The sequence below is a fragment of the Vanellus vanellus genome (genome assembly GCF_965231255.1).
Source record: "Vanellus vanellus genome assembly, chromosome: 2".
Classification (NCBI taxonomy): domain Eukaryota; kingdom Metazoa; phylum Chordata; class Aves; order Charadriiformes; family Charadriidae; genus Vanellus; species Vanellus vanellus.
This window is the reverse complement of record NC_138906.1, coordinates 5,200,036-5,225,724: the sequence shown is the minus strand read 5'-3', so window position 1 is coordinate 5,225,724 and position 25,689 is coordinate 5,200,036. Positions and strand designations below refer to the sequence as shown.

At 38.4% G+C, this 25,689-nt stretch overlaps 1 protein-coding gene across 1 annotated transcript in view; it reads left to right on the top strand.

The window, feature by feature from the left end:
• MINDY4 (MINDY lysine 48 deubiquitinase 4) overlaps positions 1-25,689 on the top strand; it is an 82,912-nt gene that overhangs the window by 20,427 nt on the left and 36,796 nt on the right. Inside the window, exons 6-13 of the mRNA XM_082479458.1 lie at positions 6,235-6,293; positions 6,645-6,754; positions 7,867-7,983; positions 11,474-11,562; positions 16,200-16,301; positions 17,288-17,351; positions 18,739-18,804; positions 19,067-19,134. Of these exons, the coding sequence (XP_082335584.1) occupies positions 6,235-6,293; positions 6,645-6,754; positions 7,867-7,983; positions 11,474-11,562; positions 16,200-16,301; positions 17,288-17,351; positions 18,739-18,804; positions 19,067-19,134 (675 nt within the window). The remainder of the gene's footprint in view (positions 1-6,234; positions 6,294-6,644; positions 6,755-7,866; positions 7,984-11,473; positions 11,563-16,199; positions 16,302-17,287; positions 17,352-18,738; positions 18,805-19,066; positions 19,135-25,689) is intronic.

Genomic DNA, 25,689 nt, shown 5'->3' with positions numbered 1-25,689 from the left:
AGAGCAGGATTTGACACTCCATCCGTCAGTATAAGCAACAAAATGGAGAACAAGCAATCCAGGAGGTTTCTGGACTGCACTGATGAGGTGGGATCAAGCCTCCCTTGAGATGGGGGTTGGACCAGAGGACTTCTAGAGGTCATCTTCCTGACACAAGTGACCGAGGAACTTCCTCTGAGGGTGGAAATTCTTGAACAGGTTGCTTAGGGAGTCTGTGGTGTCTCTGTCCTTGGAGATACTTAAAATGTGACTGGACATGGCCTTGAGCAACTTGCTGTAGCTGGACCTGCTCCGAGCAGAGGGTTGGACTAGGTGAGCTCCAGAGGTCCCTTCCAACCCCAGCTATTCTCTGATTCTGAACTCATGACAGAACTAAAACAGCTGAAGCAGCTGCCCTCTTTTGAATATGGGCTGTCACAGGGGACATATAGGGAAATACAGTGCCTAATGAAGGTTGACATATGAATGTTAGATTTCATAAAGAATACTAATCAACATTCCAGTTTTAATTGTATTGTTTAAATAAAGTTAAATTTCTAACTCAAAGGAAAAATAGTTCAGCAAAGTTATGTAAGGTACATTATTTACCCAACAGTTATGATTGGCTCTGGTCTCTTCTACTATGCATTTTGATGTAAAAATAGGTTTTCTAGGAATAGTGAACGTTTTAAAGTCTGTACTGTTTGCCCAGTGGGCACTAATACTTCGCTGTTATATACAAAATTGGCGTGTCAGATGAGATTGCTTTGTCTAAAATAATATCTGTCATTTTGTGAGTAATAAAGTTTTGATCCTGTGAGATGTTGAGCAGTTCCTTAAAGTACTAATCACCTTGATAGCCTATTGTGTGAAATGAGGTCTGAGCTCAGACAGCCGTATTGTTATAAAATAGAGCCTGTTCAAAATCAGTCAGAAAACCTCAACTGATTTCAGTACTTAATGACATGCAGTGTATATGAGCAACGTCTGAGGAATTCATTAAATTTTTCCCACTGTGAGAGGAAGAGGATGTATTGGGCAATGGTGGCATTTCTAGGAAACGGGAGTTTAGTCAGAGTGCAACATTTCAGATAAAAGAATGGAAAGGAATGCAGAGTTGGAACAGCCTAATAGTAAATTACCTTTTCACGTTTCCCTCCATCTTTGTCTGTTTGTGATTCAGGCATTGTCCTTAAGCCACACAAAGAAGCACATGGCATCATCTCAAGCTTTCGTTAATGCTTCGGTGTGGCTTTGTAGGCAGGAAGCACAGCAAGAATAGTCCGGTCGCCACCTTCCCTGAGAGACTAACCAAACCCTCCTGGAGTGTGCTTAGCTGCCAGCTGGGGAATAAGTCTTTATTTGATTCTCGCAGTTGGCAATCAGAAGAATGGCAGCTGTAAAACAAAGCGGAGACATCTCTGGGGAATATGTATTTAATAGTCCATATACAAATAGTCCATATTCAAAAAGAGAGAGAGAGAGAGATTGTAGTTGCCAAATCGCTCAGTAGTGAAAACCTTCAAGTATCTGGAGTTGCGTAACACCTTTTATAACATAATGCTTGGACCGGAAAAAAAGAACCTAAAATAAAAGTAACTGTTGTGACTTTTGTTTTGTGCCAATGGATTTATGGCATCAGAGGCTTCGACATAACATCTGTGTGTGCTGCCATTTGCCCTTTTAGTATTTTTCCAGCACTCCATAGGAAGAAGTACTTTGCAATTACTGGAAATGGCAAATGGCTTCTGTATCATTTCTTTATTTTTGGAAAGGACGTAGAACTGGAAATGTCCAGCTCGTTGCCTAAAATGCATTCAGTCAATTGAAAATCTGCCTTGTTCATGCAAACATAGAGGGACTCCAGGTTTTCTCAAATGTAAGGCAAGAACAGACAGTATACATCCCATTTTGCTGGTAGAGCTTCACACCGTTTCCTTTCACTGTGTCTGCATATGAGCATTGGGGGGGGGGGCACGGTAGGGAGCAGCATAAGAAATTACCTCCCCCTTAAAAACAATGAGGTGTTTGCAGGTAAGACAAGGAATTTTTGTCCCCCTATGTGTTATTCTCCCTAAGATTAATTCACCAGGAGGTAAAATCTCTCTCTGCAGTAAGTGTGCTTACCAATAGGTAAGCTTACCTGTATTTACCTTTTTTTATTATAAAAGAGATAAGAGAACTACCCCACTCCTCAATGTAAGCTCTTGTCTTCTTCCAATTTAACATTTTATATTAGCTTTCAGGAAGATAATTTGTTTTGCTTAAATCTGTCAGGTTACAGTGGTTTGGACTGTTAAAAAACTGAGGTTTCTGACAGGAAATGTAAGGCCATGAAAATTCCACATCCTTAAAAGTAAATGGCCTAAAAGCTGAAGGCCAAAACCAGACAGAGAACGGAGGGTTGTGTTCACCTCCAGTGATGTGAACTGATTGTGTGTTGAAATCTAGGAACCCTTCTCAATGCTTTACGGAATGTCTCTTAGCCGGTGTCTTGTAAGAATTGTTATTTAATGGAAATTTAGCTCCCCGTTTTATTTTACTCATACTTGTTTATTTTGCTGGCGATTGCTTTGAGTTGCTGAATGTAATGGTCAGTTCACACCAGTGGTACTGTGCTCCTTGAAAAATCCAGTCTGGGGGTGCTGCACTGAAAAATCTTTGATGGAGTACAGTATGAATAAAGGAGCTACACTTCTATTATGGTAGGCCTGGTTTTATAGCTGGATTTAAATATTTGTTCGTTGCCTATGAGGAAGCATTCTGTTCAGGTGAGCCCAACTCATAATGCCGTTCAAACCGTCTTGTACCTCAGCCCGTAATTATCATCATATTTTTTTTCAGATACAAACCTTCCCAGCAGAGGTGTATTTTTCTCCTGAATTGTCACTACAGTAAATAAATTTCAGCAGGGCAAACACAGATTCTTGTGTGAGATTGTTAGAAATGACCAATGACAAGTTTTTAGTTTACCTTTTTTATATCTGTCAATGAGCCATCTGTTCATTAATTAATTTTTCATACCACTAATGTGCCAATCAAATCAGATTCAGGTCTTAACTAAAAAGGAAGTCTGGAGAAATTAAGTGTATGAGCTCTGTTACCAGACTTGCAAGCAGGGAAGTATTTATATTAAATTTTCTTGACATGGTCTTTTTCCCATAGAAGTGTATTGCCTGGTTTTGTTTAGGATAATTTCCTTTGCAGCTTTACAATAGCTTTTAGTAATTCTGTTTTTATAATGTTGCCCCAAAGTAATGGCAAGTGGCATCGCATGTAATGACCTTGTTTACCCTTTTGCAAATAGTAACAAAGTCTAATTATTTTCTTACCTACTCTCCAGATCTTACTGTCCTAAGAATGTCGTATATATCTGCATGTGGCATAACAGCAGAAGACTGTCGGATTGCATTGGGACTTCTAGGCATCCTTTTGACACTAAATTATTATGCAGAAAAGATCTCTGTCCAGTAGAAAAGCTGTTGTAATCAGGCAGTGAAAATAAGTTTTACCAACACAGTCACCTTAAAGCCACTGGTGATCAGTGTTTATTTTTTAAGGCCCTTTGTTTATTTGACCTCTTGCGTATGGTAGTATAAATAGGAAATAGTGGAATGTACATGCATTATTGTGCTGAGGAGTGCTTTCTCTGCGAGTTCAGCTATTTTGCGTAAATTCAGTTTTCTGCAATGTATGAAGATCAGATAGGAATGTTCAAATATTTAGAGAAAGTACTGTATAGTATGTTTATAATGAAACATATTTTTTTCCTGTCCCATTTTTCTGCCATGACGGATGACTTCCCCCTTCCTAAGTATTCTAACTGTATGGTTTTACACATACAATAAATTTTCCTGGAACAGTAGCCATCTGCTGAAATGGAAGTTGCAATAACTGTCCTGACAGTGTTTTGAGAAACACAAGTTCCCATTAAGGAGGGAACCTACACCTGCAAAAATACCCCACTTAACCAGAAACACCCTACATCAATCTTTGATGTCAGCACTTTTCCTCAGCTTGATGGGAATTTCCTTGTGCCTTGAGAACGCAAAGCACTTTGCATCCCGGGCTTGGTTCTTCCTGGAATGGGTGTAGAACCAAAATCTTTTCGACTTTCCAGAAAGCAATAATGTTACAAAAACTGGTGCCAGGTGAGCTATATATGAATTGTACCATAGTTGACTTTATTTTCATTTATAGATCTTATCAGATAAAACGCTACCGAGGAGAAGTGTTTGGGACAGCAATGAATCGAGGGTCCTAATTTGATGTAGGGAGTGATCTACGTACCTAAACATAGGCATAGGCTATGTTTATGAGACTGTGTGATATCCAAGACATCTAACATAGCTAGGAGATATGGTACAGTACCTATAGGAGACCCAAGCCCTTCTGAAGCAGCAACTGAGGCCACGTAGGATGCTGTAACCTGTCGTGCTGCATTCTTAAGTGTTAAGAGCTCTGTTTTTGCAAAACTAGATCAAAATGGGTTGGCCTAGGAAGAAACACATTATTCTCTAGGAAACAATAGACAATAGTGGGCAATCTCAGACAAAACAAAAGTGTGGACTGTGGTTATGTCTAAGTGCAGTTAAGTGACATGAATACTTGGCTGAAAAACATTTTATTGGCAAGTTTAGTGTCGTTGAGCCCCTTTCCCTGACCAGGAGAGGTGAAAATACTAGCAAGTAGCCAGCAGAAAGAAATCTCAGCTGAAATTCAGTATTAGCAAAATGCAAGAGGAGAATTGATTGTATTTTAAACTATTTAACAGTCAACAATATTCAACTGTATATCACATTAAAAGTATTGTTATATTCACTGAAAGCTCAATACTACTTATGCCACTACACAAATTTGCTCTCAGTCCTCGTGTTTATATTGACCTGCTGGACATCCTATTTATTTTTCCCTCACGTCCGTAGTAACATGGGTGATTCATTTCCATTCTATTTTTTCTGAATTTTGGACATCCACATTTCATTGCATAAATCTTTTAACTTTAGAGAGAAAAAAATAAGTGTTTCTTTTCTTATAGTATCAAAGACTATCAGCGAAAAAGGTTCCAAAATGCTTTCAAACTGGAAAAGTCCTCAGCGTGATATGTCTGTGTTCTGTTTTTATTCATCTTTCACACACTAAGAAAGGAAATTAAGTTAATGGAAAGTATGTGATATGACAGCAGTTGTTGCTATAATAATAACGTACATACAAAGAATGTTGCTGAGGAAATTATTCCATACTATTTTTGAAAGGACTGTCAGTGCAATACCTTTTTTCCAAAGTGAAGGCCAATGATGCAGTATTGCTCTTTTGAAAAAAAGCAAAAAAAAAAGACTAGCTTTTTACAGTGGTTATTTGAAACTTTTCCTTGGTTCTGAATTCATTTTGATACGAATTCAACAGGAAGAATAAACTCATCTCACCTCCAGAAATCTAGCATTCTACTTAAGCTCTGACTTCACAGCCAAGTTTAAATGTTTAGTCCTTTTAGTAGTTGTTTATATGAATTTTTAACCTGTTATTTATGTAATATACAATTAAATCACAAGGGCAGTTGAACAATTGCTACTTGTTAGTGGATTAAAAAATTACCCTGGTATAGGAAGCCAGTCTAACGCCTATTCCCACTTATATTATTTAGATATTTCAAGTTTCAATATTTCAAGATTTAATGACTAACTTGAGCCTCATCTTGATCCCCATCAGGGATGTAAATTGTATTTTATGTCCCGTCCCTTTGAACAGAGAGGCAGTCACATATACGTGAATATCAACACTTAAAATTCAGGTCAGTATAAAATCTGCCCCTGTGTATGAGCTTGCAGGACCTGTTGTATACTGAAATCACACAGATGAAATCAAACCGGTGTTGAAACAGGATTGAAATCCTAAATCAATTGCAGTGTATTGCTCTGTGCTGGCTGCTTTTCCTGATGAACTCCTGTAAAAATGAAAAAGTTTTTGCTGTATCACCATTTATTTCTTTATATAAAAGTATTACTGAGGCTGAGTTCCTTTGTATAGAACATTTTAAAAGCTAAAGGTGAAAGCCATTGAATATGTTTATCTATCTACATCTTTTATTATCTCTCTCTCTCCCCACTCCCCTCCATATATATATGTATATATACTCACACACACAAAATTAAATCTTTGGGCATACTGCATATTTCTTCTTGTTTATTCAAACAACTTTTCTCATTAAAAATGAACATTTGGTAATTTCATTTTTTTTGATTAATTTTAATGTAGGAAATCTCCAACATCCACTTGCTCTAAAGAAGACCAGATGAAAGATGTCCTAGAATTAGGTAAGTTATGCCACGCTTCAGTTTGGCTTTCGCCATTGTATTCATCAGAGCAGCTGTTTCCAAATATGTACGAGTCCCTTCTTTTGTACCTCTTAGTCGGTTCAAAGTAATTGCACTTGCTATTAACTTCTTGGGTAAGACTGTGTAAAGGAGTCATTAAGAAGTAATCAAAAAAAGGGTGGCTGATGTATTTTCTATCTGTCCTTGCTGGCTGAAACTATATTTTCTTTTTTATAAAGAAGGGTGACAAGAAAAAGTTAATTGTTGTATTGATGGCCCCCTGGCACTAAGCCTGCTGGGGGAATCAATTTGTTTCATCCAATGCATTATATGGGGCTTTTTTTCTTTCAGTTGATGTTGAGGATGAAGAAACAACTGGAGAAGTTAGTAAGAACCCGGATCTTTCAACACTGTGTATGCTTCAAGTAGTATCAAAGGCAATTGATATTTCTCTTGCAAAAGTAAGACTATGATGGTATATTCAAATAGACGTGTGAGAATGTTATTTCAGTTAAGTTAGCCAAAGCTGCAATGGATTTCTCTGTTGCATGTTTGCGTGGGATTTAACATATGCTGTATTCATTCCTGAGCATATTCCTTATTTGGTATTAAGGTGAGAAATTAATGTAGGGATGCCTGTCCAAAATTCAGAAAAATACCAGCAGAGCATGCCAGAATGCACTTGAAGAACAGATAATAGCTTTAATTAATGAAGCTTGTATTATTTTCTTGATGCGTCTAGTCAGTTACTCATGTTCTCCAGTCCTTTACATTTGACAGTGGTTCAGAACAAGTTTATTATTCCCTTGTCACTGTTTCTCCCTTGAGTATCTTCCTTATTTTGAGCAGACATAGAACCATTAAATACTTTTAATATTTTCCTCCCCATTCAGACAGAGAAAAAAAAAAACAGAGAAAAGATAATGAGGGTATCTTCCAATTTAATTTCCAGATCAAAGAGGTCCGAGTAACTATACAGACACTGAGCAGTCTGTTCTTATTTACTCAGCTTTAGCATGAATGCAATTCCTTCAGTTTAGCTATTCCTGAATGGTATTGGTCTGCAGTTGTTCAGGGCCAAAATCTGAATTTGGCATATGGTGATATGCCATCAGTCAAGCATTTGAGTAACATTTATCTCATACCAGCAGCTTTGACAGGCAAAACAGTCTGCCTTTTCTCCATACATGCCCAGCGGGGTCCTTTTCTCCCTCATGTAACCGTTAGTAGGCGTTGCTCTTCTAGCTGTTAAATTTAAGGCAATATTCTGTCATGCTTTCATGGGAAACTCTGCCCCAGACGATCCGCATGAACAGTTTCCTATGCTGAGCAACAGCATTATGAGTTGAAGGAATATTGCAGGAAAAGGAAAAAATTGTTCGGTTTCATTGGACTGTTGCTATTTACAGTATGTATAAAACAGAAAAGGGTGGCTGTATGAATTAGTCATTACCCTTCCACACTCCTCCTTTCTTTTCTACAAATTACTGCACGAAAACATACCTATGTTTTGGATTTGTTTTTGAAATGAGAACCTTTTTCTTTCTTTCTCTCTCTTTTTTTTTTTTAATAGGAATTAAAGAATCTTTTGTTTGGCTCCAGTCTTTGTTGCTTCAGTGAAGAATGGAAAATACAGAGTTTTACATTTCAGAACATACCTCAGTTAAAATATGGCATTGTGCAAAAAAAGGTACTGTAAATTACTTCCTTAAAAAAAAGTGATCTTTGCTTTTTACACTGAGTTTACAAAGGCTGTGTGTTTTAGCAGTAAAAAAAAAAGTCTTTAGAAGACTCTTTCTTTAACTTCTCTGGTTACCACTGGATGATGTCACCTTGTCAAGTCTTGTTGGGAGACTTGAGATGGATGGAATATTTCTGAGGAAAACTTAAAAGTAGCTACAGAAAGTGTGTATGTGTGTGTGTGTGAAGGGGAGTGGAGTCTCCACATGGGGGGACATAGCAAGAATTGCCTGCAGTGCCTGGGAATTCACAAGATTTTTGCCCCTTAAAGATATGGGGGTCACATGCTGAGGCTCATTCCTGAAATAAAAGGGAACAAATGCCTCTGCAGCATCACTGGGATTGCTGGTGGTACCGCTGCTTTTGCAACCACGTTTCTGTAATTCTGGACTGCAGCCACAAGATGCCAGCTCCTCCCTAAAACAAGGTTTTCACCACTTGCTAGGCGTCATCTACCAAGCGGCCCTTTCTAAAGTCCCAGACAGGTCCCTGTGGTGACCAAAGCTGGTAAAACCACCATGCCATGACTGGGGTTAGCCTGGACCCAATCCATAGACATTTTTGGTGCTTACAAAGATCTCTCTGCTCTAGGGTGTTCAGTGGGAGACTCACTCATCCAGTGTCTCTCTTGTCAACCTTCCCTGGGCACCTGACTTACCGACTGAGACTGCAGTGCTTCAGGCTGTCCTTCTGCTCTGTGTGCCAGATGCAGTGGGTCAGCATGGTTTCTCAGACCAGGGACCACACGCAGGGCACAGGATGTGTAGCTGCCTCCAAAACCAAACAGGTCCATCATAAAAATGTATCCTCTTCAGCTGCAGCTTAGTGCTTTTGTCTCTGCCCTGTGACTCTGTACATACGCTTCTGCAATATCCATGCACCAGGTCCCTTCTCTTAAAACAAGGATCTGAGGACTTGCAAGTGCAAGGTCCTGCACCTGGGCAGGAAGAATGCAAAGCACCAGTATAGGTTAGGGGTGGGTCTGCTTGGAAGTAGTTCTGAGGAGAAGGATCTGGGGGTCCTGGTAGACAGTAAATTATCCATGAGCCAGCAATGTGCCCTTGTTGCCAAAAAGGCCAATGGAATCCTGGGCTGCATAGGGAAGAGTGTGGCCAGTAGGTCGAAGGAGGTCATTCTCCCCCTCTACTCTGCACTGGTGAGGCCACAACTGGAATACTGTGTCCAGTTTTGGGCTCCCCAGTTCAAGAGGGACAGGGAACTGCTGGAGTTAGTCCAGCGTAGGGCAACTAAGATGATTGAGGGATTGGAGCATCTCCCTTATGAGGAAAGGCTGAGAGAGCTGGGACTCTTTAGCCTGGAGAAGAGAAGGCTGAGGGGAGACCTTATTATGGTGTACAAGTATCTCAAGGGTGGGTTGAAGGAGGATGGAGCCAGGCTCTTTTCAATGGTTCCCAGTGACAGGACGAGGGGCAATGGGCACAAGTTAGAACACAGGAAGTTCCATTCAAATACATGGAAAAACTTCTTTACGGTTCAGGTGACAGAGCACTGGCACAGGCTGCCCAGGGAGGTGGTGGAGTCCCCTTCTCTGGAGACTTTCAAGACCCGGCTGGATGCAGTCCTGAGTAATGTGCTCTGGGCAATCCTGCTTTAGCAGGGGATTTGGACTAGATGATCTGTAGAGGTCCCTTCCAACTCTGAAACTCTGTGATTCTGTGATTCCGTGATTCCGTGATTTCAGTAAAGCCTAGGGAAGGAGTAGACTCCTCCTTACAAAACAACTATCAGGCTTCTGCACTGATGCAGAAAATCTTTATCTGGCCTGAGAGAAGTAGACCATTGCGTACTATACAGAAATGAGAGGAAGAGAGGCTTTGGGGCAAGGACAGTGGCTAATAAACATGTCATTAAGATGTTTAATTAATTTACCTTGTCTAGTTAAATATTTCATTAGCGTGATAATCTCAGAAGAAAGCTGCTTATGTTTAAATAAAACCTAGCAGAAAAAAGGTATTAAATGTTAGTTTAAACTCCAAAAGGAACCATGGCATTGTTCACTGGTCCACAGAAAATGTGTTGTTTCTTTGGTGTTTCCACAGCCTGTTGTTAGAGAAAGGAATCACTGGCCATTAAATTCCCTACTGTAAATTCCTCAACAGGAACACCAGACTGTTCTACTTAGATGTGTTTATTTGAGAGAGATAATATGTTCCTCCTCACTTCCAAAATTCATTTCAGCTGAAACAATTGTTTAATTCTCTCCTATGTTAAGTTTCTGTGGTGCTATAAGAAGATATTTAGAATGGTTCCTATTTTTTTTTTTTGACTGGGAGGCTTTCCCTGGTGGATTGAAATAAACCTTACTTTTTTCCTTCATGTATTTCAGACAATTCACTCATTAGTTATGTAAGTAATTATAGAGAGATCATGTGTGTGTGTAACATAAATGAGAAAATGGAAGGTACCAATATCTAAGGTATTTCTTGATTACAAAACCTTTATTTTCTAGATTGCGTACTGTGCAAGGTCCCATTCCCTTTGGCTTGATGCTGTACTTAGGACAACCTGAGAATTGAACTGATCACTTTGGTCACATTTCTATTTGACAATAGCAATGCTGGCTGCACTTTTCATTCTCCTCCAAGGTTTTGAGAGGAGTTTGACAGATCCTAAACTGATTGATCACAGCCTGGTCGTGATCTACAGAGGAAATCAGGGGTGCAACTGTAGTATATGATAGCGGTGTGATCCTGGATTAATCTCATGCTATGGAGAGTGACAGCAGTGTATCTTTGGTGTGGGTTAAAATCAGAACAGAGACTCTCCAGAAAACCTGCTGGGTAATCCATTCTTTCTTATCCTCATTGTTTTTCTAACTTTACCTGGGTGGACAAAGCTAACGCTGATAAGTCAGCCTATATGGGATGTTGGTTTACATCATCACAGAATCATAGAATGGTTTGGGTTGGAAGGGACCTTAAAGAACATCGAGTTCCAACGCCCCTGCCATGGGCAGGGACACCTCCCACTAGACCAGGTCGCTCAAAGCCCCATCCAGCCTGGCCTTGAACACCTCCAGGGATGGGGCATCCACAGCTTCTCTGGGCAATTTGTTCCAGTGCTTCACCACCCTCATAGTGATTTTTTTGTTTTTCTTTTGTGATTGCTGTTGTAGTCTAGATCTTTCATTTGTTTGCATAATCTTAGAAGAGATTTAAAAAAACCTTTCCTTTGATGTTATAGATGGCTAGGCATTTTCAGGAAAAGTAGGTGGGAAACACAATACCATTTAGTAACACTGATTTTCATTGGCTTGCAAAAAAATAGAGCAGCAGAGAGCACTACAAAGTCATGGATGGAAAGAGAGAGATGAAAGAATGGCCTAAGCCTGAATGGAAGCACATAGCTTGCAAAATTTTTCACCAGAATCAAACAGCGCAAATTGTTTTGTTCATGGAGTGTCCCATTATTTCCCTCAGGGTGGCCCATGTGGAGTACTGGCTGCAGTTCAAGCTTGTGTCCTACAACAGCTTATCTTTGCAGACAGTAACAGGAATAAAGACACTCGGTAAGTCAGCAATTGACATCAGAAATATTTTCCATATAGAAGTAAAAAAAATTTTTTTCTTTGCTGCAACCACTCAGGAGCCTTTTGAGTTTGAACTTATTGAACTTCTCTTTGTCTCAGAGAGAGAAAGAAAGTAACATATGATTTACTTGTATTTACTTCCCTTTCAACTGTGGGAATTTAGAGGCTGGTGTTTTATTTGTATAATTACTTGCTTGTGATTAACCCAAGAACCTCTAAAAAATTGAACAGCTTGAATTGAGGCCAATGAAAATTATTTAACCTTGAGATCCCATGGAGATATGATTTCAAAGGAAATGCAATCAGAGCTTGAAAGACTGTGAAATTCATGCAGTTTTTGACACTAAGAATCTCAAGGAGAGTAAAAAATTAGAGTTATAGCTATATTTTTTCGTCTTGCTACTGTGTTTGATCTTTCACATTTAGACTCCTTAATAGAATTTGAATTTAAATACTGAGTGTGTATTTTCTACTTACTTAGACGGAATATTGTTAAGTATTGCTAGTGTCAAGGTAAATTGCTTGGACTGCTATAATATTAACATAGTTGTCACTTTTGCTGAAGGAGCAGACCTTATTTAATGAAATGCTGGAACATAATGTCTAAAAAATTTCTTTACTACCAGACTCGTATTCACCTTTTGTTTTCCATAAGAACTTGAATCCGTCACAAAAGAAAAATCTCACAAAACTTTCCGGTGCTTTATAGATACAGTTTGTTGAATATTGGTAACAGTATTTTACTAGTTTATGCTGCCACTGCCTTGTGTTATTTGTGGGTGATACACTGACCCCAATTTACTCAGAAGAAAAATTTTCACGCTGACAATTTTCTTGAACTTCATTACCTTACAGTGTAAAAATATTCATAAAAGTTTGACCTTAAATATGCAAGTTTCTGCTTGGAACTGTTTAGGAAAGTGACAGGGTCTTTGTTGATTTTCCTTACTTTTGTCTTGACTGGCACTTAATGTAAATTAATTGTTTGGGCTGTTTTCATCAATAATGGAAAGAAAAAGGCACCTGTAGAATGTCATTATTTGTCTTCAGCACCCTGGATGGAAGGTGACAGTTAATTAAAGGGTTACCAGGCCCTAGAGGGTGCACACAAGGTGCCCAGGTCCAGGAGTACTAGTGGGTAAGCAGTCCTGGTAGGATACACCTAGTAAGCCATTAGAAATGTTGAAAACCCATCTTAGAATCTAAATACAATACTGAAGGTTTTACCATTACTACTACTATTGCTGTTGCCAGCTATTATTGGCACTGATTGCTTGCAGACCCCAAGACAAGGGCCAAATAAACAAGACGCTATGAATTCATCACTTGAAAGTTGCCTGTTCCTTGAAGTCACTTAAGGTAATTAGCGTGGACTGATAAAGAGATAGTGCCAGTGGTATAATACGTGTGGAGAGTGTAATGTCAAGGTAATTGTATGTTGTGCAGTTTAGCTTTTTTCTTCTTCTGTTCAGTTCTTTCAGCCTGTAAGTCCTACCAAGAGCCTGCTGTTCAGAGCACACATTTTAAAAGTTCAAAAATTAGCTAGCAAAACTTTAGTATTCTCATTTAGATTATAATGAGAGTAGGCTTTTCATGGCAGAATGAGTCTTCTTTCCACATAAAAGAAAAAACTCAGAAAGTTCTGTGGAAGAAAATCAGTACATATTTATATTTTATGAGAAGTAATCTCCACAAAATTCACTGAAGAATTATTTCTGGTTGTGAACACCAAGAATTTGTTTCAGCTTGGAGGACAGCCTTTGATCATCTGCTCCTTGGTCCCTTTGAGTCTTGGGTCATCCTCAGTAAAAATAGAGATGTTAACCTTTTCCTCTTTCATGGTTCAGTGATTGTAAATGTCATAAAATTATGTGGCACCCAAATAAGTGGATTGAGGCCAGATTCTTTAAACTATAAGTGTCCCAACTCATGCCAGCTGCAACCTATCCTGTTTACTTGGCAATATTTGCCTGTCCTTTTTTCTCTGTCCTGTTAAAAGATTTTGTTTTTACATATTTTGTGCATGAAAAATGCTGCTGAAGTATGCAGAAAGTCTCCAAGGAATTTCAGGTTAGCTGGTGAGCTCTTCGTCTTTATGCACAGAAATGCTAAAAGCCTCCAGGCTCCTAAAAATGAATAGCAAGATGGACTGTTTTATTCATGAGATAAACAGATTTTTCTTATGATGTGTTTGCCATAGGCAGAAACTCTTAGTCAGGCAGAAAGAAAGAGAAGTCTCAGAGCTTGAAATGAGAGGATTAATATTCCTTTCTAATTCTAACCTCAGTTTTCAAATTATTAGCCACTTCACAGTAAGTGTTTCACTTCAGGCTTCTTCGATGTTCAAGAAATAATTATCCTGTCTCCTTACTCTGCTGCCTCTCTCAGACACATAGATTAGTTGCTATGCTTCCCATAAATTTCTGAGTGTCTGTATTAGAACACAGGCAGAGATAAGACAAAGTTGTGATTCTATTTTCTTTACTTGAAAACTCTCACCAATTATTTCCCATATCTCACATCCTTCAGAGAGGGAAACATTCTCTAAATGAAGATTACATTCAAGGCAGACATTGAACTTGAAAGTCTGTTTAATTTTTTGATGTTTGGTGTTTCTTGTTTAGTCTTTTGAATTATTAGATCTTTTACTCAAATTCTGGGAACAGGTTTTGACATCATCTCCCATGCTGGTAACACTCTAAGACTGATAATATCTGAATTTCAAAGACTGCCATTCTTGAAGCCACTAGAGAAAATTCCAGTTCTGAGCTTCCCAGGGGCGTGGATCTGTTGTCCACTTCTTCAGGCTCATGTATGTTGGATTTTATTCTTAAATCTGCCAGTTTTCCATTATGTGACTTATGGCCTCATAGTCCTTTATTTTTCCATTCACATCTTGGAAGTCAGAGTAACAGGAGGTATTAGAAGACTTCACAGAATACAGTTTGTAGGAAGTGTGTTGACAGGGTTGTTTACGTGTTTGGGACCAATAGACTACTGTAAGCATTCCATAATTCTGCACATCATTGTGTAACTTCCAAGCCAAGCATTTAAATGAAAGTATTTCGGAAACAGTGGGGCTGCACAGACCGATACTGGGTCAGCTACCATGTTTTAGGTCACCGCTTTGGGGCATACCTTATTAAAAACATGCAAGTATAGTGTTTATTGCAGATGATGCTTTAGATAAAATTGAGTAGTAGGTAAGAAGATTGTGGTGTAGATTTGTATATAAGAGTTAAGAAATAAAAACTTAAGAAAGAAATTAAATATTAAGGCCTTTATAAACTAAAAATCATATTCAATATATTAAAAAATCCTGTTAAAGAATATTAAAACTAGTTTATTACAGATTTAAAGATAAATTAGCTTCTCTTGTCCATTATTTGCCAATGCAGTATTTTTCCCTAATGCACATTTACCTGGTTTTTTGTCCAACCAATTATTGTTGTCCAACCAATATATGTATTCTAAAACAGCATCCACTATTTCTTTCAGAAGATTAGTTTTCAGGGTATGATTGTAGATCCGTGTATGATCAGTGCCTGTTGCTGATCACAATTTCGTCTTTTCTTGATTTTGGTCCACTGCTCTTAACAATAACAATAGTTTTGTTTTAATCATTCCTTATAAATCAGACACCATCTTTAGTATTCATCTCCTAGAAGTGGAGGTTGTGCATATCATCTCTTAGATTGACCTGTATCACAAGTCTATTGTCATAGAAGATACAGACATAGGCTAGCAAGCTCACCATTGCTGAGCTTAAGTACCCATAACAGCAGTCTGACCATCACTATGAGCAGCAGAAGCTCATCCACATTCCCCAAATGCAACACACTCCTGTTAACACTTGACCTAGATGAATTAACTTCCCTCAAATTTCTGGGTTTTTTTTTCTGACTTCAGAAGAGACCTACCCACTGTGCCCAGAGTTTGTTTTACTGGCAATCTAAAGAGGAGGTTGTTCTAGATACAGCTCTATTCACCGGATCTGATTATTTTCAGTAACATCCAAGGTATCTTCTTAAATGCCTAAAATGAGATTTAAGGTGGTCCACCCCAAAGAATGTTTCCAGAAAGCCCATATTTCAGTGGTGGCTTCGGTTGCATCGATCTCTTTAGAGCTCTTTAGGTGCTGAACAGCAGCACCACATCCTCCTATCACCTATCGCCTCCTGTCACCTTCAGTCCAGTGCTGAGAAGCGTTCGTACGGCATGCGCAGCGATTGCTCTCACGGCATTTCACTCAGATGCTTAATCCTCAGAGAAAGGTCAGATTCCACTGTGCCTTTATACCTGGTGTGTCAGTAACAATACAAGTGCCCTGTTCAACTTACAGGACTTTTTTGCATTGGCCATCCAAGTTGTGTCTGTCTTGACTATAGAAAGAACTGAGATACCTAAATGCTAATTTTCTGAGGCAACTTGCCAGAGCCTTATTATTAGGCATTACAACATGTAAATAGTCTCTAAAACAAAATACTTTCGTTCTTTTAGCTAAAACCTGCTATGAATCTGCCTATAGTGTAATTGGGGCAGTTTGCCCTCTAATGAGTAAGCTTCCCAATGCACGTTTTGGAATTTGTGTGTTTCTTGCATTTCCTGGACTGCAGTTGTCTTCAGCCTTCAGAAATTCACAGGACCAAATGCCTCACCATGGCTATTGCAGACATACTGTGGCGCGCAGGAGGCAATGAAAAAGCAGTTGTGGCACTGTAAGTAGGAGAAGCAGTTTTAGTTATTGTACCATGCTGCTATACTTGTGTCTTATATATACACATAGTTCATAAAATGAAAATTTTGTAAGATGTATTTATGCAGTCTGTAATGGCTCAGGGAGAAATGCAAAATGTCATTTGTGCTGTCCCAGTACCTGGAACAGAATAGTAAAATTCTTTGAAACTGCTGTGAAAGATCCTTTCATTTAGGCTAGGATTCCTCCAAAATCTTTACCAAGAGTTATTTTTCCAGATGCAGCATTTTACTCCAACAATTTTGTATTGCAGGATATTCTGTTATGGCTGGGATTAATTTCCTTTCGCTGTAGCTGCCTTCTAGTTACTTAGTTTATGCTATGCAATTAGGCTGCTTGTACACAGCACATATAGCTTTTAGATAGCTTTGGCTGTACTGGATCCTACGCGATATTTTTAAGTGAGCCAGGTTTTGTGAGAATAGGTCATTTCTTTTATTAGATCAACTAAGATAGCTGAAAAATAGCAGAGAAGCTTTTGGGCACAGAAGTCCTTCTTCAAACCTGAAATAGAAGCAGCAAATTCAAAGACATTTCAGGTTATATTTTGCGTATTTTGCATCTATAAAATGCTTCATCTGTGATGATATTGTACATATGTTCTTCTGCCTGTTTTAATGTCATTGCTCTAATATTCTTTTCCAATAAAAACTGTCATTAGCATCTAAAACTTATGTTTATCCTCTTTCTGTATAGAGAAACTTATAATTCACATTAAATAGACTGAGAGAGCACAGCACAGCTAAAGTATATGCTTTACCAGAAAAAGTTTGTTTAATATGTAATACGAACTTATTATGCAAGATGTCCTTTTTTAAAAAAGTGGTTAAAAATAATAATACAAAATCTTTGACTCATCATTCAGTTCATATAACATATTGTTTTCTCTTTAATGCTATTTTGTTCCTTTTAACACGAGGTTTGTTTTTGTCTGAATATCCTTTCCAGGCCATCAGGAAGACAGCAGTTCACTCCCGTAGGAAAATACAAGGCAGATGGAATCTTAGAAACTGTAAGGCTCTGTGTAACTCACAGTAACATTCTCCATATATCCTTTTTCTAGCTTTTCTTATTTTAGTACAATGAATTGGATTTCCATTCCTCTCTTAGTGTTTTAAAACCTTTTATGTTAAATTAGTTTTTTTCATCCAAAACCCAATAGGAAATAACAAAGTCCTGTAGTCTGTCTGGCTCTGAGTTGTCTGAGTGTCTGTGGGCAATTGGGCTCTCTGAAGTCCTTTCTGTTCCCTCTACCTTTCAAGCTTATAAACTGTGCCTACTTTTATTGATATGCAGTAAAAGTGAACATGGATCCTTTCAAGTTGACCAGTATGGCCATGAGCACCAAATGATAGTATTTTCTTCTTGTCTCACACAGAATTCTTTGCCTTTTTTTTTTTTTTTCCTCCAGAACCTCCAAAGGGCAAAAAAACCTTTCCACTTATGCCTTTATTTCCATCTGAACCTCTCAAATGGCTTTGCAAACACTGATTCCATAAGCCAGGCTTTAGTGGTTTAAGGAAATATTAGTGGCCAACTACATGGAGGAATGGATGCGTCAACAACTTTTCAGACCCAGACAGTTTGGGAACAATTGGAAGTGAAAACCTGTGTAAATAGGGTGAATGCAGCAGAAAACCTTGGCTATAACATGTTCTTCCAAGAGATGAGATAGATTATTTAATTAATATGTTAACATAATTCTAAGCTGCTGGCTGCTTCAGAGTACAACTGATACACCATTATGCTGCCTCTAAGTACTGCTTACCAAAGGTCACGTGGACAAAGCCACAGTGAAAATGTGATGGAAAGGGGTATAATCCAGACTGCTTGATCTTACCTCACACAGCGTTCGCAAGACTGTAATTTCTGTCAAAAGCTGAAAATGGAAACATAGACAATGTTGAAGTAAGGGCCTGGATCTGTGAACTCTCCTGAACTTCATGGTAAATAGGAGTATTCATGGGAGTGTTCTCTGAGTACGATAAGAAGCGCTCAGAAACATGCCTGTTATAGATGGCTCACCACGTAGGTACGAACTCCTGAGCTACTTGCCCATTCTATGTCTCATAAAGCTGCAGTATTCCTATGTTTGTTCTAGGAATTAATTTTAGTTGCATAAACAATGCTTAAAATTGAACCAAACTGTCTGTTCAACAAACTTAAAAGCAACAAGAAGCAGTATTTAAAAATTCAGAATATATGAAGTGCTGAGATGCTATATTATACCAAGTCACAACAGTAAGAGGTGGATTTCATTAGATCTTTATTCCATTTTGTTAGTTCAAATCTTTCCAGTCAGATTTAAAGTTTTGTCTACTTTAGTTCAGCTTTCAGGTTATGAAACATGAGTTGTTATTGTTACAGTTACTTTTTTTTCTTCTTACATTTCTTCCCAGCTAATACTACACAGTGCCACAAGATATGAAGATCTGATTGTGTTTCTTCAACAGAATATTCACCAGGTACTGTGTATAGAGAAGATACTAAACCTGTTACAGTTCAGCTGCCAGTTTTTCTGTCTTTATCAGTCTCATATGATATCTTCCGAATGGTGTTTCATACGCTATATGGACTGGTCTTGCATTTTGGCAAACAGAGCAACGAATTCACTTTTAGCATAAACAAGAACAATTCTTCCTGCTTTCTGTTCGATTTGCATTTCTTTAGGATTGGGCAAAAAATGTACCCAACAAACAAAATAAAACCACTCCTTTTCTTTTTCAGTTTGAAACTGGTCCCTGTGGGTGCATCCTTCTGACTGTGTCTGTCATCTTATCAAGATCTATCAATCTGTGAGTGTCTCTGTATCCCTGTTTCATAAACTGCACAGCAAACAAACTGTGCAGAGTGAGGAAACAGCTGTGATGTACTTAACTCTCTCGCCTTTTTAATCCATCTTGATGTTTACTCTATTAAATATAGGGAAGTTATGCAGATTTACTCACCTGATCTTAGCTTTTTTTGTTGCATAAAGACACACACACATATATATGCTGTTAAAGTGGCAGTGATCAGCCCACCATATCTGATACAAATGATTCCATCTAAACATTAGGCATCAGCTCGAAGGTAGCTGCCTATGTTCCCTGTCTTGAGAGCTGAAAGCAAGACTCCTTTAGAGTTATTTATTTCACATACTTTAGGTATTGGTCTTAGGTAGGGATGAATAACTAACTTGTGATGCCCAAATCTCTCCATCAATGCTAATGATAAAGAAAGGCTAATATAAAATAAATGGATTAGGCAGCTAAGTTTTAGATGGTTTTAAGTAAGCATCCTGGTATGACAAATCTGGTCTCAGTTTATTGGTGTAATAAATATGCTGAACTCTAACTAAGGGATAGTATTTATAGCCTTTTTTAAAAAGTAATTGAGGCTTGCCCAAGCACAGTTGCAGTTAATTGTGCTTTTATACAGATTAAATGTATTTCTGTGGTGCTGTGAATATCAGAGCAGGTCAGAATATAAAAGCTTTCTTCATTTTGTCAAACTCCACTTCTGTAAAAATCTCCTAGAGTTATCTGCAAGTGAAAAAAACTGTTCCCTGACAACTTGTAATAACAGCTGACATGAAGAGAGCAGCTGCTCTTGAAAGCAGCACGGGTTTGATTTATGTAAATGTTTATTTCTTAAATCTCTAGATGGTCTTGAAAATAAATAGCCACTTAGTCCAAATTTATGATACGCATTTGGTTGCTCACCTACTTAGAATCCTACTAGTGTTTGCAGGTTTTTTTTGTTGTTTTGTTGTTATTTCTTCCTTTCTTTTGCTTACAGTAACACTACAGGCCATTGGCTTAACTCTACTTTTGCACTCTAACACAAATGATGCGATAATTTATAGCATATGTAATTTATTCTCATTTTTATGAGCTAATTACAGCAGAGAGGTCCAGATTAGTAAGGGTATTTGAGCAAGTAATGATATATTTGGCATTTGGTAGGATCACCAAAAGCAGCAGTGTAATTGCTATTCATTACATTGCTTTATTTGCTATAAAATCATAAAAATTCTTTAATAATATAAGCAAGGAGCTTATTTTTCCCATCACCTCTTGATTCTTAGCAGATGGATTATGACAAGGCCAAACAATAATCTCTGATTATATTTGGGGAGGCTAAATGTCTAAAGTGAACACGAAAATTCCTTATGCTACCTATTTGCATTTTTAGGTATCTAAATATTTTTACAAATCTGGTCCACAAAGTCAGAATTGTTTATCAAATGTAGCTCTATTTTGAGGAAGATTCATGACTTTCTCACAGAACTTCATTCTAAACTACCATTACTCTTCGAGCTTGGTACTGTGTAATACGCTGCATTGGTACCTATCTCTTGTTTATAGGAAACAAGATTTTTTTTCCGTCACTAGATAGAGTGGAATGTGTTTTCAGACCTTTACATAAATTTTAGAAGTGCAAACTAAATTTTGACTATGTAGTTTTCAGTAACAGATTTGAATGACTATGTCATAGTACTTCTCTTAGGATATTAAAAATAACAAGACAAATAACTCACTGCTCATATCGTCAAGAAATATGTACCATTTAGTGAGTGTTACAGGCATGGTAAGTAATTATTTACATAACTGGCATAGTTCTGGATGAATAGTTGAAGACAAGAAGACAAGTTGTTTTAGGAATTTTCATCCAGTAATAGAGCTCACTGGGATTTTGTTTTGTCCCAGTTTTTTAACAGAAAATCAGTGCTTTTGTTGTTGGTCGGTTTTTTTTTTTTTTAAAATGAAAACGCCATGGAAGTTTCAATTTCCCTGATTTTTTGTGCATATTCTGTTGAAAAAGCTAGACAGGTATTAATTGTAGTTGAGAGGCTGACATATTTTAGTATCTCAAATCATGTGGAAATGCTTCTGTTTGGGTCAGTTCTTCCCCATGTGCCCACAGTGCTGACTCTGTGGGGTCCCTTGGTCAATAATTCTTCTAGAACTAACTGACATTTCATGTGAGCAAGTTGAAGACTAAGAATCCAAAAACTTGGGTTCTCTCATCGACATTCTCAAGCTTTAAAGCAAACCACAGTCCTTTTTTTTCTCCACAGAGTAAGTAACTTTCAGTACTGGGAGATGAGGAGGCCAAAAGTATGAAGAAGTTCAAATAAATTTAGACAAATGACTGGAAAGTACGTGCTTCAGTACCTTTAAACCCACCTGTGCAGATGTAATCTCCGGGTGCCCCGTTTTTGTGTTCTGCCTTGGTGTGTGCTGCTGCTGCTGCTGACTGTGTGTTGGGATAGGCTGACTTTTGGTCTGGCTCCGTAACTTTTACATTGTTACTGATTTTCCTTGTAAACGGAAATTCCGGATTTCAGCTAGGTCTATTGGGCAGTTGCTCTAAATCACTGACGATCGAAGTATTTTTATTTAATGGGAACGCATGCCAGGAAATGCAGGGTTTTGCACTGCTTTGTAGATTTTGGTAATGAGTTTATCATACTGCATGCACTAATGATCATCACTGGTAGAACTGATAACAAATGGCCAAAGAGGAGTGAGAATTCCTGAGGAAGTTGCTGAGAACGTGTTGTTGCTTCTGGTACAGGAAGGAATGCTAGTCACTAACAATTGTAATCTCTTTTTTTTTTTTTTTTCTTACAACCAATGTAAAATTAAAAAATAGTGGGCGTATTGTACTAGCTCAAGGGATTAATCTTCCTGAATGTGCAAAATGTGTACCAAAAATCTTCATGTTGTTAAGAGCTACAAGATATTTTCCACGTACCTGGGAGAGATAGAGCTTAGAGGTGTGCTGCGAGTCCCCCCGTGAGCCTTACCATCGCATCCAAGAGTGGCACATGGCATGCAGGAAAGTTATGAATACTCAGGAGTGGTTTACACTGACCCAGTACGGACAGCTTCAGTAAACCCCACAGTCTTACTGAAGTTGCAGCATATACTGGAACTGCAGCACAAGCTTTCTCTGCTAGATGCTGTCACGTCACCTCGGCACCTTCCTCTCTGGGCTTACTCATGCAAAACCATTGCGATATCGGGATGAGGCTGACTCTGATCCATTCATTGTAAAGCCTTCTTTAAATTGCAGCATCTTACCAACCAGTCACACTGTCTGCTTTCATTGCCATATTTTTCTTAATCACTGCAATAACTTTATGGCATAAAACCATCATTACTAAAACCTATTATAGCAAAGATCATAGTGAATGAGAAAATTCCTTAGGTCAAATTCCTTTGTGGAAAAGCAGGGTATTGCCATTTTCAAGCTACCTGCAGAAAATAAAGAGAGGCTCATGTGAAACACAGACTCATTGTGCTACTCACAAATTTGCTGACCAATAGAATCAAAACACCACTGTTTGCAGTCTCTTTTGTCAACTTAGGGATGCTTTATCACTTACTGATAGCTGATCACAAATGTAATTCTGCAGTCAGCATTGGTCGTTTGGGAATCTTTTCAGTTTTTTCTCTGTAGTGTTTGTGTGAGAATAAATAAAACAATGGCTTTATCTGTGGGAAAAAAAAAAAGGAGAGTGATCTTGCAAGTCAAGAGGAGGCTGTGTACTTCATTAAGGCTGGCCACTTATAAACCTAGGAAAATATGCGTCAACACCTTTATCCTTATTGTGATCCCACAGCACTAATAACTATCCTTCTGTAGTCTTTACTGCTCCAGAAATGCGTACAGTCCTGTTTCAAAGTTATTTGTGCTGTTTCCATTTCTGAGTTTGGGAGTTTTGGTTGTATGGGGGTTTGTTTTGTTTTTTTCTTTTTCTTTTTTTTTTTTTTTTCCAAAAGGCAACACCTTTTTATTAAATGGAATAAATCACATTTTGATTCCTTATCAGTATAGGACTTCTCATACCAAATAGGTCTGCCCTTAGTTATTATTAAATTACCTAGTTCTCAGAAATCTTCAATTTTTACTGAGGGGACTCATATGTTTAAAGCTATGTTGTTCTATGCCCTTGAGCATGTATTCTTCATTCCTGTGGTACCATTTTACTGAACTGAGGAAGTTAAATTTCCTTCATCTTTCATTCTAATCCATTCTTGTAATGAACACACACAAGCATCAAATCATGTTGATAGCTGTCCAGTATACTTATTCCATCTCAAAAAATATCCTTCATGTAATAAATGAAGCTGAGATGCACTTGGCATGTTATAGGGGAGAGAAGTTTGGCTTGTTTGAACTTACTGTGAGAGGAAAGCCTGATCAGACGGGCTAAAGGACCGGTGGCTACAATCCGTCTCTGGCTCTTGCAGAGCATCAGCATTTACAGCAGTAGCGTACCTTTCTGACCGAATAACTTGCTCATCTGAGGAATCTGATTTTTAAGTGCTCTGAGGATGTGGATGAACTGTGGATGCATTGTTATCATTATTATGTCCCACACTGTGCTCAAATATATCCGTTTGTCAACTTGTTTTGCTTCTGTAATTACTTGTCTGGTTGCAAGCCGTATTCCAAGAATCTTCCTGCTTTGGTCCATTGGCAAACTATTTTTATCAATTTAAAAAAAAACATATAACAGTTCTGTCTTTACTCATCTCCGCAGGACAGCATTTCACTGTGAGACATACTGTTATATATGTACATTATATATTTATAGTACAGTAATACCCGTGGGCTGTAATAAAGATCAGCAGCTCTCCTTGCCAGAGTCAGAAGGAGTAAAGCAACATCCAGAGTCACCTCAGCATGCCGCTACCACTCCCCTGTAGCTGACCATTTATGCACTTAGAGGGAAATCAGATGTGTTCATCCTTGTTTAACACAGGAGAAAGTTATTTCAGATTTGCTGCAGGGTAGGAGCATGTATATATGCAATTGCTACGGGTCACGCTCTGCCTGGCCTCAAGATCAGGTGTTTCCCCATATCCACACAATTCCTGCTCTACAGTTTTCATCGAACAGGAGGGATGTGTGACAAATAGGAGGCAGAAGGCTGTGAGAATTGATTCATCAAAGAGCGTCCAGAGATGTATAATCTGTTGGGCATGTGCTGTAAGCGTGGGAGCACATTGTTTTACTGTGGCCAGAAAGAGGTGCAAATAGACTACTGAACTTGGGCACCTCCAGCCATGACGTTACTGGCCTTTCAGACGTGATTTGCTGGCCCATTTTCATCTGGGTTATTTCATATTGCTGCAAGGACAGTAGCAGCACTCTTAATTAACCATACACTTCATTATGATGAATAAATAATCTCAAATAATGATATTAACATTAGAAAATATTAGTGCAATTAAAATGTATTGAAAGCCAAACTCTGGGAAGACTATTGTTACTTAATAAGTCCGCTTTTTATTGAGATGTGTTACAGAAGATAATCATCAATGTATACTAAGCCCTTTTTTTTCCGTATCCTTTTCAATATTCTTTCTATATGCTTTTCTGCATAATTTACTGTGATATACCCCTGATTCTGACATGTTACTTGACTTTTAAACTCTTTCAGTCATGCAGGACGTTGAAAAAGAAAGCGATGCTCTGTTGGTGCATGAACTGCGGGTAGAACAATGGGTCCTCCACCCTCAATCCACTTTCCTTAACTGACACCTTTTCCTGTCTCGGAGCCAATCTCTAATTTAGAGTTCCCCTAAAATGCACCTACTCTCCCCACGCTGTTTGGCTGGTGAAGAAAGGCTTTCTGTGAAATGACCCTTTGGCTTGTCCGATGGTGAAAGAAATTACAACTTCACGTGAAAGATCCAATCGCATGGGGCATACTCATTTCTTGATGGAAATATGTTTTTCTATGAGCTGGTTTTCTGGGAAAACTTTTTCAGAGGTAGTTCCCCCCCACTTGAGAACGCCTGGGAGACCAACAGCAAGGGGAAATTACGTGTGTGAGCATTTTTCGCTCAATGTTTACAGTTATGTAATATAAATACATGTCATCATGTATTTTATAGCTTAGTCTTTTGGTGTTTGAAAAAGATAGGGAAGCAGCTATTTTTAAGGGGAAACAGCTGTCAATTACGTTACAGTGCTAAAAAACAAGCAGCTTGACCTAACTGAAAAATCCATATTTGAGAGTCACAGACCTCTCCAAGACCCATTTGTGATTTTACAACATGGAGGAAGCGTGAGATTAGATTTACCAAGAACAGTGGGAGGAGAGCAAATGGGAGAGTTTGTGTGGGATCCAGCCCTTGGCAGGGAAGAATCGAGTCCTTGTTTGTTTGGGTAAGTGAACTTCTGTGCCTCCTGCTTGATAGGTTGCGTGCGATTCATAATCTTCTGATCTTCCATGTCTTTGAGGCTGTGTTGTGTGAATTAGAGAGAGGCCCTTCTACCGGGAGTGTTCACTGGGCAAGAATTGCTTCCTTCATTAATAGATATATTAATAAATTTAGAACCTTAAT